Source organism: Rhamphochromis sp. 'chilingali' (assembly GCF_963969265.1).
Source record: "Rhamphochromis sp. 'chilingali' genome assembly, chromosome: 14".
Taxonomy (NCBI): Eukaryota; Metazoa; Chordata; class Actinopteri; order Cichliformes; family Cichlidae; genus Rhamphochromis; species Rhamphochromis sp. 'chilingali'.
Window position 1 is genome coordinate 26,362,606 of NC_137941.1, and position 16,521 is coordinate 26,379,126.

A 16,521-nucleotide genomic window follows, 5' to 3' on the forward strand; every position below is an offset into this window, starting at 1 on the left:
TTTGAAAGTCCTGGAGTGGCCTAGCCAGTCTCCAGACCTCAACCCCATAGAAAATCTGTGGCGGGAGTTGAAAGTCCGTGTTGCTCGGCGACAGCCCCAAAACATCACTGCTCTCGAGAAGATCTGCATGGAGGAATGGGCCAAAATACCAGCTACTGTGTGTGCAAACCTGGTAAAGACCTATAGTAAACGTTTGACCTCTGTTATTGCCAACAAAGGTTATGTTACAAAGTATTGAGTTGTATTTTTGTTATTGACCAAATACTTATTTGCCACCCTGATTTACGAATAAATTCTTTACAAATCCTACCATGTGGATTCATGGATTTTTTTTTCACATTCTGTCTCTCACAGTTGAAGTGTACCTCTGGTGCAAATTACTGACCTCTGTCATCATTTTAAGTGGGGGAACTTGCACAATCGGTGGCTGACTAAATACTTTTTTGCCCCACTGTATACTGGTACACTCAGTAGAAGGATATTAGAAGCCTGTAAAACTGGTTTTACGGCACACATGAACATGTTGGCGAAGGCTTTAATGAACACTTTACGTAATATCCACGAGGTTGCATGAAGCTGCCTTGTCAATGAGCAGCTCACTGAAAACGCTTGTGAACACAAAAAGATGACTGTCCAAATGAAGGGCATGCAAAAAAAACCCTGTACCTTTCCTGCAGAACATGGGACACCGATTCAGAGCAATCAGATGTGTGTGGAGGTTGCAGAAGTCATATAACATTCTAAGTTAAATACATGTTGTCATGACTTTTATATCACCTCGATTGTATACCATTACATAAAAGTGAAAACTTGAGATCTTCATATCATACACATTTGTTGACAAACGAATGATGTGCATGCATTTTGTAACTCTAAAAACCTATGAAAGATTCTTATGAAAAACAGTAAATATATATATAGATATATATGAATGCAGCTGTCCCAGCAGAGTTATACTCGACTAAGCTACACTAAGGCAAAAAGTTTACACTCATTAGGGAAACGTGGTGATTTTGTGGCAACATCATGCAGTTCATTTACATTTTTATTTATTTAGAACAACCACAGTGAGTGAGCACATGGCAACAGTGGGAAGGAATAACATTATTTTAAATAAGAAGACCATAGAAGACCACCTACAACAAACATGACAAAATACAAAGTACAGGAAAGACGAGACAGACGTTAATGACATGTAGCAGTGCATATAAACACATGGGGAATGAGAAGACGAAAGCCAGTAAAAAAAATCTTAAGACCAATGGCCCGATTGGTTTCACACGCCAGACCATGTGTGCAATTTCTAAATGTGGTAATCGGGCTTATGGGCCTGATCATTGATGGTTTTCAATTAATTCGTAGGGCATGAGAATTTATGAAAGAACCAAGCTGATAAAATGTCTTTAGGTAGTCTTTGTGTTTGTTTTGCTGTTCAAAATCTGGTATCCCTGACAGATTGCATCCACGAATTTATAGACCAATGCAGCAGCACGTGGCACACCGCAGACCTGCAAAATTCTTGTATTTCATAATCTGTGTAATTTGAGCACTCATATAAGCCTGGTGTGTAATTACCATATTAACACTATAAACTGTCCTCCTTCTTTCCTCTTCAGGGTACTTAGGAAGTTCAGGTACCTGCTAAACCCGAGGCAGGTGTACAGTCTGGATCAAGGAGGGCCGATGGTAGGGTAAGTCTGCTGTGTTCATCTCTCTTTCCTTTGCAGTGGTAGTGGCTAGGTGAAGTTGCAGTAAATTGTGAAACCTTAATGACTTAAAAAATGAGCTGACTCAAGTTCTAAGATAAAGACTACCCAATTAAATAAAACAAAGACACTACGTGGGATGTTAATTTATTGAAGAGAAGTATGCTGTATTACATGTGTGTGAGGGAAAAACCATGTGAACCTTTGGGTGACCCCTTTTCTATTGAGATTCTTTTCATAGATAGACATTTTCCTCTGGTACAATTTGGAATTAATTGTTCTGCACATGATGACAAGCTGTCCTGGCACAGGTGGCAGCAAACACAAACCATGATGCTACCACCACCGTGTTTCACAGATGGAATAAGGTGCTGATACTGGATTACAGTTTTTTTTCTTGTCCCAAACAGAATATCATTCATTTTAACCAGAAAGTTTTTTGTTTTTGTTTTATTCATGAATTTCGTAGTTTCCTGGGGCTATACTATTTGGAATTAACATGTTCCCCTTGTGCTTTGTGTGGATTTTGTGCATGACAAGCAAGTCAGCTTAATTGGGGATTCTAAGCTATGTGAGAATCTGAGGCTGTCTGTCTCACAGTGTTAGCCCTGTGATGGGCTCTCAACATTATGCCCCATGTCAGAAAGGATATGCTTTAGTGCCTAAAACCAGCACCAGCCCATTAGAGCATACCAACAAAAGAGAAACAATTAAACTCCTATTTTTTCAGCCGATATGATAGTTTGAACTAAAGCTAGTAGTATCCTCTGTTTTTGGGCTGAGTCAGGAGTTTATATTTCAGGATAAAAAGAGCATCATGAATATGAAATAGAAACATAAATTGTTCAGTCAGAGCGCTGTGCTGGGAGACCACCTCCTCCTGTCATGTTAGACTAACCTGCTGGAGGTCAGTGAAGGGGAATGGGGACACTGCCAGAGGTGTGGACTCGAGTCACATGACTTGGACTCGAGTCAGACTCGAGTCATTAATTTTATGACTTTAGACTTGACTTGAAAAAATGTTCTAAGACTTGTGACTTGACTTGGACTTTTACACCAATGACTTGGGACTTGAATTGGACTTGAACCGGTTTACTTGAAAAGACTTGATATTTTACCCCAAATATAAAATTTAACATGCATATTATATAGAGATTGAAAATGTGACGTCATTCACGGGTAGAACCGCAAAGGATTCTGGGAACTCGTGGCAAGCGGTACTAGCGCACGCAGGCTTTCAATTAAAATCAGTTATACAGCGATAAAAAGAAACACAAAAATGTCAAGATGCTGTTGTATTATTAACTGCAATAGCCGGTCGCATGACAGCCACGGGAAGCCGACGGGTAAAGAGATCGGTTGTTATCGGATTACGTCGTTGAAGAGAAATTGTTCGAGCCATGTTTCCGAAGTAACAAAGAGGCGACTGGATTGCAGCCATTCAAAGATCAAATATAACGTCCCAGAACACTCCAGCTCACAGGTTAGTCTGCTCCAAGCATTTACACGAAGGTCAGTGTTTTTTAGTAGTTAATACGTCATTTTCATAACATAATTGGTGATATAGGTTACAAGCAAGTCTGGCGCTGAACAGAAATTGTCGCGCTATGCTCCTTTGTTTATTGTGTTTATTGTGCATAAATAGTGAATTGTCCTGACACAATATTGCGTTTCGCTTCTGTTATTATGGTACATTGACAAAAACATATACTTTTATTCACAGGATAAAACAGGTTTTTTGTATCACCAATTGCCCAGTACGATTACAGCATACAGTATTATTGTCACTGCTACATTTCTGTGATGGGTACCAGAAATTATTTCCTCTACTAATTAATTACCGTTGAGCTCAAAGGTCCTATTAATAAACGGTTAAGGAATGTGTATTTATGACGACAATTTGTGAGACTGGTAAACTTATGATACGTACGATGGTCTTTCGTTCTACACGGTGCATTTCAAGGTCCTGCACCCATCCGTCGGTAAACTGTACCTGGGCTTGTTGCAGTGACCTGGGGCCCGTTCTTCGTACGTCGCTCACTACATCCAAGATCAAATGACACATCCAAGACCAAACCATCGCGCTAACCGTGAGCTCGCTAATCCGGTTCCCCGAACACACCTGCTGTTGACGATTAGTACAGCTGGACGCAGTAATGTGACATCACTGGGTGTTGTAAAAGGGGCTACGCATCGATAGTGGAAACATTGATCGGCAACCCTCTGATTGGTCGGCGAAAATGTCGACGGAGCGCGCTCGGCTCGGTATTTTTCGGCAGCAGAGCAAGAACTCTTGAGTGAGGGATTTCAGGAGTTTCAGAGTTTAATCAGAACGCAAGGGAACACTGCAAAGGCTGCAAAAGCAAGGAGAGAGGGCTGGCAGAAAGTTGCTGACAAATTAAACTCGTAAGTAATTTAATAATAACAATAATAATGGAGTGGGTTTATATAGCGCTTTTCAAGGCACCCAAAGCGCTTTACGATACCACTATTCAGTCACTCTCACATTCACACACTGGTGGAGGCAGCTACGGTTGTAGCCACAGCTGCCCTGGGGCAGACTGACAGAAGCCAGGCTGCCATATCGCGCCATCGGCCCCTCTGGCCAACACCAGTAGGCGGTAGGGTAGATTTATCATATCACACTATATTATCCAATATTATATTACATTATATTATATTATAATATGTTATATTATATCCCCTTTCACATTAGAGCCACAACAGGACCCACTAGAACATGGGAACAGGTAAAAGTGAAATATAAGAATATTCTACAGAATGGTAATATTTATCACTTATATTGCTTTTCGTCTCTTGGAAAGAGACCCTGGAATGATCTGTTTGTTTATAACAGCAACCAAGAAAAGGGCAGAGCAAAAAAAAAGACAGGTGGTGGTCCTGCACCCCCTCGTCAACAAGTTGGTTAAGTAAATAATACCCTCACGGGAAAATCGATATCTCTCTATGAGCACACTGTCGCGCTGAGCTAAAGGATCCTGTCTGTCCCGCAATATACGCGGAATTCTGAGGACTCTCCTTATCAATCTTGCACCTTCCGCAAAGGGTGGCTCGCGTATACGGACAGGACATGGCTGCGACAGGCTTCCCAAATCCACCTTCGCTTTTATAGCCGTGGTCTCTCATCTTGATTACACAAAGTAATTTACAATTGCTACTCTGAAATATGAATTACATCTGTAATAATCACATACATGTGATAGAATGTTAATAGTACATTTCCCTTTTTTAGGAAATGACCTGTATGTATCTGTGTGAAATCAATAAATGGATCAGGTGCTGCATTGTCTTTAGTTACATTGATGTTATTTATTTATGGTGAAACAGTGGTGGAATATCGCTGTTGCTTTCGTATAAATGAAGCGGACATACCTGCGTGGCCGCGATCTAATCCTGTTTACATAAAGTAAACCTGCTCCCGAGCAGGTTTACGCTTACGGCTCTGTTGCTATGACAGCAAGTCCCGGATGAGCTTCGGGGAACCGAACGATCCAAGATCAGGCGAAATCGTCAACAATCAAATCCAGCTAACCTACTTAGCGAGGTACGAAGAACGGGCCCCTGAAGTTACTAAACTTCATGAGTGTATGCACTCACTCCAAGAACCGTATGATTATAAATATGCATATAAATATGCTACGATGAGATAGCTGACTTCATCTAACTAGCAAATGTTGTCCAGGCTACGTTGGTGATACAGTTTTTTTTTTATGTGTATGATATTTTTGTCATGCGATTTTAAAGCCAGTCCTACAACCGCATCCAAGAATAACATGCAGCTTATCTCAGAACTGTCGGTGAAAATTATTCTTGGAGCTAGGTTTAATTGAGCTGCATTTTAAAGAGGTGCAATTTCACAATTTGTGTATATTTTCTAAGTTCACTATTTTGTCATGTGTTGAGAAAAACACAGATTTAAAAATTACATGGTCTAATATTTACATTTAGCATAACTGCAACATTATTTTTTCGTTTTTTTTTTTAAAGACTCGAAAGGACTTGAAATTCAAAATTTCAGACTTGTGACTTGACTCGGACTTTTACACCAGTGACTTGAGACTCGACTCTGACTTGCCTGACATTACTTGAGACTTGACTTGAGACTTGAGGATAAAGACTTGAGACTTACTTGAGACTTGCAAAACAATGACTTGGTCCCACCTCTGGACACTGCGTTACTGCCGCGCTGTGCATTTGACCTCTTGACACTCACATGCGTTCCTGCATACGTCAGAGCTGAGCACAACATGTACTTTGAAATGAATTCTGTTGGGCCCCCTTGTTCATTGGAAGAAGAAAAAAAATGCCCTTATACAGCAGCACAAGGGCCATGAATGCTTTACCTTGAAGGTGAAGTGACTTCACCATCTTTTCACATCCATTTGTATGAGGCTCTCTGCTCCCTTTTCTGTTACTGTTACTGTCTCTGCCTCTCTCTCAGTCACGACAAGCAAAGTTGCTGCCCTCGAGAGCCCATTGTAAGAAAAGAGACCCGATGACGCACACGGGTCTTTGGGGAGAATGCTGTAGATGGTACACGCTGCATCAAACACAGACACTGTGATACACTGATGTGATGCTGGACTCTAGAAAAGATATCAAAACGCTGATCTTGTTTTGTAGTATCTGTACTGTCAGTATACACTGTAGCTTACAGTTTAGTACTGCAACGTTCTGAACTAATCAGAGATTTTATTGAATAAAAGTATCTTCAAATGGTTGATTCAAAGGCATTACATCAGTTTTGTTTGCCACTGCATTTTCCAAATAAGATATGGACAAGACATATAATTGCTACACATGACACAAACAAAAAGAGAAAGCCCCAGTGTCTGTCTGCACAGCCATGGCAATGCTGGGGGGGGGGGGGGGGGGGGGGGGGGGGGGGGGGTTCATGTTTTTTTGAAGGAAAAAAAGGAAGTGACCATATTTGGAAATAACTGGGCTGCTAGGTTATTAGCCAATGCTAGCAAAGCTAGTTGGTAAGGTGCATCCACAAACTCTGAAGGTACAGCACACAGAGTAGCGGTTTTCGATACGGGCGACACGGGTGGTTGCCCGGGGCGGCATAGTGGTGGGGGGCGGCATCACGTGCATCAGCAAAAAAAAAAAAAAAAAAATTGCTCGTACTCATGCTGCCCCGACACCAGCCAGCACATATTGGGAACAGCATAGGCACCGATCGGCTTTCTATCGCCCATTTGCTGGGCGTAAGGGCGCCCTTCGTTTGTGAGGTGCGCCTGCTGCTTGTTGCACAGGGAGGAGAGGGCGGGGCGGGGGGATTCTCTGATTGGCTGGAGCTCGCAAAATAAAATAAAATAAAAACAAAACAACAAACACAAAAACACCAGACGTTATGATACAGACTTATAATTTGCACCGGTGTTTTTTCGAAATTCTATACGCGAAAAGTGAGCGCGAGAGCCCTCGGTGCGCCTGCTTGCTGCCAAAGTCAAAGTAAACTTTATTGTCATCTCCGCTACATACAGTCCAGTATATAGAGAGACGAGACGACGAGGCTCCAGTTACAGCAGTGCAAGAAAACAAACAATAAATATAAGAACAGTAAGAAAATAAACATACACTTTAGGACTCGGGGTAAAGGGATCAATAACAATTTGAAATTTGAAATTTACAGTTTGATGATTTAAAGTCTCACACACAAGCCGTCGAAAGGGGAGGGGGGCCGGCTGCTTCCAAATAGAGCACATTTCATTCACAGTGTTGTAAATCCAAGCCCATTATGTGTTCATGATTTGAATCCTGGGTTGTGCAAAATCCCAGAAATGCACCTTTGACAAAGTGAATCTGTGAACTGAGGTGTAGGTGTGTTAGATCATGTTGTGGTGATCCTCGAGTTGGGGGACTTATGTTCATACTGAAGTGCAAAATTAAAACCGATGGAAGATGGTCAAGAAAAGTTCGAAGCCATCAGGTGCTCAGTTTAGAAAAATTATAAAAGAAGAGGAGGAGAAACGAGCAAAAGATACAGGTAAGCAGATGTCATTGGATAATGGCAGGTCATCCTGAAACAATCAGAATCAGAATACTTTATTTATCCCTAAGGAAATTATGTGGGTTACAGTTGCTCTAAGAAGAAATGTTAAAAATAGTAACAGTAACAGACTAAACTCCAAACAATACATTATGCTACAGATTTTAATATTAATATGTGTCCTGTTCTCATTGTATGACGTACTATGATGGCCATTTGCATACTATGCATACTCTCTCTCTCTTCATATGTGTGTGTGTGTGTGTGTGTGTGTGTGTGTGTGTGTGTGTGTGTGTGTGTGTGTGTGTGTGTGTGTTTCCCTTGTAAAATTCAGTATGGCTCCAACAACAGTTTTATGTTAATGTACAATCCTTAATATGTTTTATGTGTGTGTGTGTGGCCTCTGTAAAATTTGGTGTTTTAACTTTGGAGCCAGCCTCAAGTGGCCATTAGAGGAACTGCAGGTTTTGCGGGTGGCTTAATTTTTCAGCCCCTGAGGGGTTTTTTTCTTCAGGATAATCCTTTATTAACTTGGTCTGTTGTCTGGGTCACACAAGAGGACATCATATTTAGTAGACTGTACCATAAAATTGCTCCCAAAAGCACCAACTAAACATGGTTAAGAGCACCAGTTCAGCGTCTCAAATTGGTGGTGAAGAGACAAATATCTGCTGCTTCTGCTGCTGCCCGTGTCAGCAGAATTAATAATATTTAAACAGGCGCCTTGTCAAATGTTCCAACATAGCTATGGAGAGTGAAATTAGCTATATGTATAAATTATCTGTATTTCTTTTTACCAGACTGTAAACATGCCTTTATGTTGTTAAATTTAGCCTTTTAACAGCAGTGTATTTTATACTGTATATAAAAGATGGATTTGGCATCACATTATCCATTGTTTTAGACTCATTTTGAAGCCTAAGCATCAGTGTTTTGGCCACCAGCATGTTGGTTATAGGGAGCCTGAAGTGACCATATTCAGACTAAAGGGTTGATTACTAACTAATCAGTGGTCGCATGCTTAGCAAGCTGCATTCATAAACTGTATAAGTATTAAGCACAGACACACATGGCAATAGACATTTTGCCCTTTCAGGGCCCCTGTATTGAGTTTCTATCTGCAAACTGACTTGGGCTTGCTCAAAGAAAACCTGCTGGGCCCAGTCTAAACTGGAAATGGTCTGGGCCCTGTACGGTTCCTTCCACTGATATTATGATATATTATAATATTTGTGGCTAAGAACATTGCCTTGTAAGTTCCACTTACAGTAATTATGTAACTTTTAATAACAAACTCCTCTGCCTGCTCAACTCAGCCTCAGTCCTTTTTCCTCAGTGCAGGGATCTGTCTTAAATGAGGTCATATGACTGTCCTGTGCAGCGGGAGATCTGTGCCGATGCTGCTAAAAGGGTGAAAGAGGCCCTACATTGAAAATAAACACACAGGGTCTGTTGTCACATAGAGGGTTAACTCACTGCCAGCTGAACTCCACAACTGTTACCATGGGCTCCTTAGCAACACTCACAGCAGGCATTGAAATGAGGGGGTAGATTTCTCTGAGTAATGTGTTTAGGGAACGCGATTAGCTTGCTGTACTTACATTTCATGTCATTGCACATAATATGTCAACCTCCATGTATTATTTGTTGATGCACCAGCTTCCTTTAAGACATCATGCATAAATCAAACGGAAGATTTTAAATAGGTTTTGGTTAGATGTGAATGCATATTGGTGTTGTTTCTCTATATAGCCCTTAGGGGGTGCTGTTTGCCTTGTGGCTTCTGTGCCTTGTTATAAGGTCTAGAAATAAACATACCACCTACTTTGATTCTGGGGAGGCAGTAACATAAGGGTAAGGCAGGCAGGTTGGTTGTTTCAGGTACCAGAGAGGCATGAAATCTAATCCAGAAGGAACAGCTGGATTATAGATCCATTAGTAGGAAGAGTTTCCAGGTGCCAAAACACAACAGGGCACAACAGCTTATATATTCCGAGGTTCTCTCTATGTTATTGGCTGTTGGTACCCCTGTTGTGTTGGCAGGCTCCTTCCATTCTTGAGAATGCAGGAGCTTTTTCATTTTCCACATAGACCAAAAGTCAAAACCAATTTCCCTAGCCTCTCATTGGGATTCAGCCCCAAACCTGTTTGTTTCTACTGAAATAATGAAATAAAAAAATAAGCTCTATGGGAAAAATGCACAGAGCCACTGTGACATCACAATTAATGGAGTCCTGTTGTGAAGGCTTGAGATTAGTTGATTATAAGTTGCGAAGTAAATATATTGACTACAAGACCTGAAACTATGTCACTTGGATGCCAGCCGGAATAGGCTTCAGTCCCCCTCAAAAATATGAATTGGACAAGTGGTGTAGATGGATGGTTGGAAATAGATGAAGGGAAAACAGGGCCATTTGTCTATATATTACTATACAACCAGGCTTCTTTTTAGTAAATTGTTGTTTGTAGGTGTTTTTAAAAACAGCAGAGTGTAGTTATATTGTGGATTTGATATACTGACCCAGCTGTCATAGCTAATCCTTTTATCTTACTTCCCTTTATACAACCATATAAAAGTAGTGGTAAAACAGCTAACTGATCATCTGCAGAGGAATGGCTTATTTCAGTCAGGTTTCAGAGCTCATCACAGCACAGAAACAGCATTAATGAAGGTTACAAATGATCTTCTTATGGCCTTTGACAGTGGACTCATCTCTGTGCTTGTCCTGCTAGACCTTAGTGCAGCGTTCGATACTGTCGACCATAATATCCTAGTAGAGCGATTAGAACATGCTGTAGGTATTACAGGTACTGCGCTGCAGTGGTTTGTATCATATCTATCTAATAGACTCCAATTTGTTCATGTAAATGGAGAGTCCTCTTCACACACTGAGGTTAATTATGGAGTTCCACAGGGTTCAGTGCTAGGACCAATTCTGTTTACATTATACATGCTTCCCTTTGGCAGCATCATTAGAAGACATAGCATACATTTTCACTGCTATGCAGATGACACCCAGCTCTATCTGTCCATGAAGCCAGATAACACACAACAATTAGTTAAACTGCAGGAATGTCTTAAAGACATAAAGACCTGGATGGCCGCTAACTTTCTGCTTCTAAATTCAGATCAAACTAAGGTTATTGGATGGCATTACCTTGGCCTCCAGTAACACTGTGAGGAACCTTGGAGTCATTTTTGACCAGGATATGTCCTTCAACGCACATATTAAACAAATATGTAAAACTGCTTTCTTCCATTTGCACAATATCTCTAAAATTAGAAACATCCTGTCTCAGAGCGAGGCTGAAAAAAAGAGTTCATGCATTCATTACTTCTAGGCTGGGCTACTGTAATTCATTGTTATTAGGATGTCCTAAAATTTCCTGAAAAGCCTTCAGTTAATCCAAAATGCTGCTGCAAGAGTACTGACAGGGACTAGAAAGAGAGAGCAGATTTCTCCTGTATTGGCTTCTCTTTATTGTTCTTCTGTTAAATCCAGAATTGAATTTAAAGTTCTTCTCATTAAATACAAGGTCTTAAATAATCAGTCCCCATCTTATCTTAATGACCTTATAGTATCATATCACCCCGTTAGAGCACTTCACTCTCACACTGCAGGCTTACTTGTTGTTCCTAGAGTATTTAAAAGTAGAATGGGAGGCAGAGCTTTTTAGCTTCCATGCCCCTCTTCTGTGGAACCAGCTCCCAGTTTGGATTCAGCAGACAGACACGATCTCTACTTTTAAGATTAGGCTTAAAACCAGTAGCAGAAAATGGGTTTCTTCCCGTTAAAAGGGAGTTTTTCCCTCCGACTGTCACCAAAGCACTTGCTTACAAGGGGTGATAAGATTGTTAGGGCTTTCTCAGTTTTCTTTGTCTGTATGGTTTTTACCTTACAATATAAAGCACCTTGAGACAACCGTTGTTGTGATTTGGCACAAAATAAATGAACAGAACTTTTCACGGGATTCTTTGGCAATAAAATAAAGAACGTGACAATACTGTGGGGTAAGCATTTCATTGTCAATACTGCCTGTAAATAGTCAGGTGTTTCTTCTGTAACACTGCACAGCTGGAGAGTTTTCGATACTATTTGCAAAACATGTATCGTTGTATCTTTGACAAACTGGTCGGGGCATCTGGAGTTCACATATTAATGCATCTTATTATGAAGAATTTTGATCCTGATAAGGACCTGAATAAGGACAAAAGTGATATCACTCATATGTTATGGCTTCCCTAATATTTTGATCTCAGGTTAACTTGACATTTTGGACGGACAGCCCTTCCACCATAATCAGTGAAACACCAAAATAGTTCATATGTTTTGGAAAAATAGCGTTCACTCCTCCAGCAGAGTTTGGGAGACTTGAAAAATCATGTGGTGGCCCAAGACCTTACTGAGACACTATATGTCGATTTTTCTTTTAAGTTATCACCTGCTTGTATTATGTTCAAGTGAAAATGTAGAACTGGTTTAAAGGGTCTATGGGAGATCACTGTGCAGGACCAGGTGGTCACCGGGCAGCTGTCTCATGATAGAGAGAGATGAAAGCTTTTGTCGACACCTTTGTTCCAACACACATTAAAGGTCCCTTTGAAGGGCATGCACTCTGCGACCACTGCGTGACTGTGGTTTCCAGGGAAAGGAGTGAAGTAAGCACAGCTGGAGAGGGCGCACACTGATTACTCTTTCTCTCTCTACCTTCCTCTGTGTCCTCTCTGCCCAGGAGCGCCCCTGTTCATTAAACCATCACAAGCTTAGAAATCCCTGTCAGCTGCTGCAAAATGCAACTAATAAATTTGGCGTCACAGAATTCTTAGTACACACTGACATTAGGATTCAGGGACTCTGTGTATAAAAGTGTTCTACAAACAAAACACCTGTTTTCTGTATATGTGAAGATGTTTTCACACATGTACTGAACCCTTAAATGTTTCTGTAACGTCCCTGACAGAGGTACAGGTCAGAACACAAAGTCACTGGGATGTCTGATTGCTTTAAGATGTGAACAGTGCAGTCAGTGGTCCATGCCCGCTGGCTTGTGGTTGTCTTGTGTGCTGCCCCGTGAACTCTCTACCCAGGCAGCTCTCCCGTCTTAAACACATACCATTTCTAGTGCTGCAGACACTTCTGAAATTGATTATTTTCTGCTGTATGTGAGAATGGATAGCAGCACTAAAATGTCAGAAGATCATGTGTGATGATTCCTGGATCTATTGTCTTTCTAGGCTCAACTTTTTCCATGATGTCCCTGATTTCCGGGTTCTTGCTTGTGGAGGTGATGGCACAGTGGGCTGGATCCTCGACTGTATAGGTAATTAGATTCTAACTTATGAAAAAGTTAGAATCTAACTAATACTTTGCTTTGATAGGAGTTTATCTGCATTCTTAACCAGATTTTATTGTTTTAAAGGCAGCTGTAGGTCAGAACACATGTCGAAGCATCTTTGACCAATATACTGAACCCTGAGTGTATGTGAATGTTAGAATGTGCTTTAGCATAGATAAAAGCACCGTGTGAATGTGATTTGGTGGATGAAACATATTGTAGAGCACCAGTCCACATATATTTTCTGTTATTAATAAAAGTAAAGATGAAATGTGGCTGAAAGAGCAGAAAAATAAAGGTGAACATTAAATATTTTAGCTGAAAAATGAATTGTAAACATCTGTTTAAAGACCAGCTCTGAAGTTCCACAGTTCCTGCAATCATGCATAGTTTTTTCCACTGTGAGGAATTATTACTCTCTACTTTATGCTAGCTGAGTACAAATGTAGGTTTAGCAGTAATTTATCAGTAATAAATTCAGTCAGAATTCTAGTTCATATATTGTCATAAAAATCTGTTTCAAGAACATTTTCACATCCATAGCACGAGATCGATCTGCTTGTCTGTGCCCTTGCAGATAAGGCCAACTTTGCCAGGCACCCTCCGGTGGCCATTCTTCCTTTGGGCACAGGGAATGACCTGGCTCGCTGCTTACGCTGGGGAGGAGGTGAGGAGCTCATTCCAGCATCTTTCTGTATTTTCTTTACATAGCTGCATAGGCATCTATAAAGCCTGCAAGAACTGATGCCATAGCTGATCTTTTTGGAAACTTTGTGGCAAAGAGAAACAAGCTGAAAACACTGATAAGATTTTGTGAGCCTGTTAGTTAATGGAGTTAATGTAGCACCATACTTATTCATAATCATTTGTGTTTGTGGTCACCTGATGAGTTTAAGTCCTCTTTAATTCAGTTTTTTTGGTGTTCACCAACTCTTCAGAGGAATATCTGTGTTTCTGCTTACTAAAGCTGCCTTCCACAGTCAAAAAAGACTTCTGATATCACTGGGAAAAAGCATCAATATTGGAGCTGTACAGCTAAGCAGTAAGGAGAAATTGGCTATAAAGAGGGAGCCACAGAGGACAGCTTTCACTTTTTTTCTGCCTTTGTGAGTCTCTGTTCTGTCCCGATTAGTTTCACATTACCAAGTCCGCTGTCACTTTCTATAGCTACGCTTCAGCCTGATTGCCTGTTTGCTTTTCAGTGTTCTTTCCTAAAACTCTGCGTGTTTATACCAATCACTGTTGTCTCCCTCTGGTTGCTGAATTACTTTCTCCTGGACATTCCCGCCTGCTCTCTTTTGTTCTTCTCATATCAGCTTCATTTTTCACCTCTGTCTGCCTTACATGCCTCCTGTCTTCTGTATTTAGATACTCATTTTTGAATTGAACATAATAGAGCACGTTTAAACAGTTAATTTAAAGAATGACTCACTTCTCAAATACAAAAGGTAGCCATGTGTCTCTGCACATTTCTGGGAAATGAAAGATGGGAAGAGAAACAGGGGACTTTTATGTGTCAAATTAAAAACTTAATATGCAAATCACTTGCACACGCTGTAAGTCCTTTGCCAACCATTGATTTCTCGTAGTACTTGGGACCAGTAATTACACTGGCTGGTTATAACTGCTCGATTGTTGCTGCGAGGACCAGCAGAGCACTTGAAAGATATTTTGTCAATAAGCTGCCAGGTCTGGGTGGCTTTGGGCTGTTGAACTGATCATCAGAGATAAACTCTGAAATATTAGCTGCAGCCAATTAGCTTGATGATCATTTACCTGAGAGGGAAAATGAATCTAGTCTGATTTGTATGTGAAGGTGAGCAGCCAGTTTTGATTCATGGCTCTGCAGTCTGTTTTAGTCAGATGTTCATCAACTAACAAAAAAAATCTATCGAACAGCTTTCAGATGTATCACCACTCAATCTAATTCATGATCTCTAGAGCATGAATCCCAAAGATTTAGGCCTTGTTGAATTTTAGTTTAATTACTGGGTTTTTGTGGAATATCTTGACAATAATTTGAAGGATTGTCATAAAAGTTGGTAGAGATATTTGCCGAGCAAAGCTTTTCTCTTAACCCATGAGACATGACTGACTTGATCATTTACCATTTGGCAAGTACTGGAATAGAAACACATTATGCATTAATTCTTACACTGGTTGTATTTGTGAAAGTTAGTGCTAATAATAATGATAATGTGAAAGGAACTTACGTGAATTGCAGTGAAGATGAAACACAGGGCGAAAATGGAGGACATTGGTGAAAGATAAAGCAAATTTTACTTTAAAAATAACACATAATGCAGTGAACACATGAACACTTAATTTCCTCTATTGGTGTCAGTGGATTTTTGTAATCATTTACACAAATATCAGGATGTATTGTACGTGATTGTCTTTCATTATGTCAGGTAACTCAGCACTGACATACCATTAGTGTCTCTGGATGGTTTCATGAGTTACTCTTTGTAACGCTTTCGTTCAACCTTCAGGATAGACTGTAATAACTTCCCTTATGCCATTATCAGGGGAAAAAATCCTTTTATCCAATACAGCCTGATTTTAATAAATACCAGCAAAACTATTGCATCAATCTTGGTTGCACTTTGTGCTTAAGGTTAATTTCCAAGTATTCATATATGCTAACAGTCAAGTACAGGCTTGCAGTCTTCTAAGGTTGTGCACAGATGGCATAATGACAAAAACATGTATCAATTTGTGCAGACGATGTGTGTATTTGTGTGTGTACCTGTGCAAACACCACAAAATGAATAAATAAATACAGCTAAAAAGTAGCTAATTGTTCATGTAAAAAGACAACTGTTCCCCGTGAATTTTCTTTTATTTCTCAAGAGTACAAATGTGAGAACATATGCATATGCAAAATACTCTCATATTTCACACACATGATTCTCCCAGTGTGATGGCACTCATTAAAGCCTCATGCCCTTGTGACACCTTTGGAACAAACATCTGCTTCTTATTACTATGCCTGGCTGTTAAAGCAGGCTGTCAGCTATGGAGCAAATCCAGAGGGCTTCCCGGAGGGCTGTCAGGTCTGGGCTTCATTCTGGGTTTGAAGCAAGGAGGGTAGTTTCTTTGGAAAGGCAGCTTAATCAGTTTCATTGTGTTCCATATTTGAGCTCGTATAGTGTAATTTGCCTGTTACATGTGGAGATTATGATTAAAAATGATGAACTATAGAGAACGACTTTTCTCTGCCAGATTTTGCTCACGCTATGCTTGACTGATTGATTGATTTTTTTCATGTGATTCCTGATTGATTCCAAGTTTCTAGCTTTATACTGTTTAGCGGGATAAAAGTGGCTGCAGCTCAGGAGGTAGAGCTGGTTATCTGCTAATCAGAAGGTTGATGATTTGAACCCTGGTTGCTCCAGTCTGCACTATAAATATCCCCAAGTTGCTCTCTGATGCATCCATTGGAGTATAAATGCATCTGAA

The 16,521-nt window shown here is 40.4% G+C and overlaps 1 protein-coding gene across 1 annotated transcript in view; it reads left to right on the plus strand.

Annotated features, from left to right (window-relative positions):
- Nucleotides 1-16,521, plus strand: part of dgkg (diacylglycerol kinase, gamma) — a 185,885-nt gene that overhangs the window by 87,587 nt on the left and 81,777 nt on the right. Inside the window, exons 16-18 of the mRNA XM_080902601.1 lie at nucleotides 1,617-1,691; nucleotides 12,959-13,044; nucleotides 13,637-13,726. Coding sequence (XP_080758727.1) covers nucleotides 1,617-1,691; nucleotides 12,959-13,044; nucleotides 13,637-13,726 — 251 coding nt within the window. The remainder of the gene's footprint in view (nucleotides 1-1,616; nucleotides 1,692-12,958; nucleotides 13,045-13,636; nucleotides 13,727-16,521) is intronic.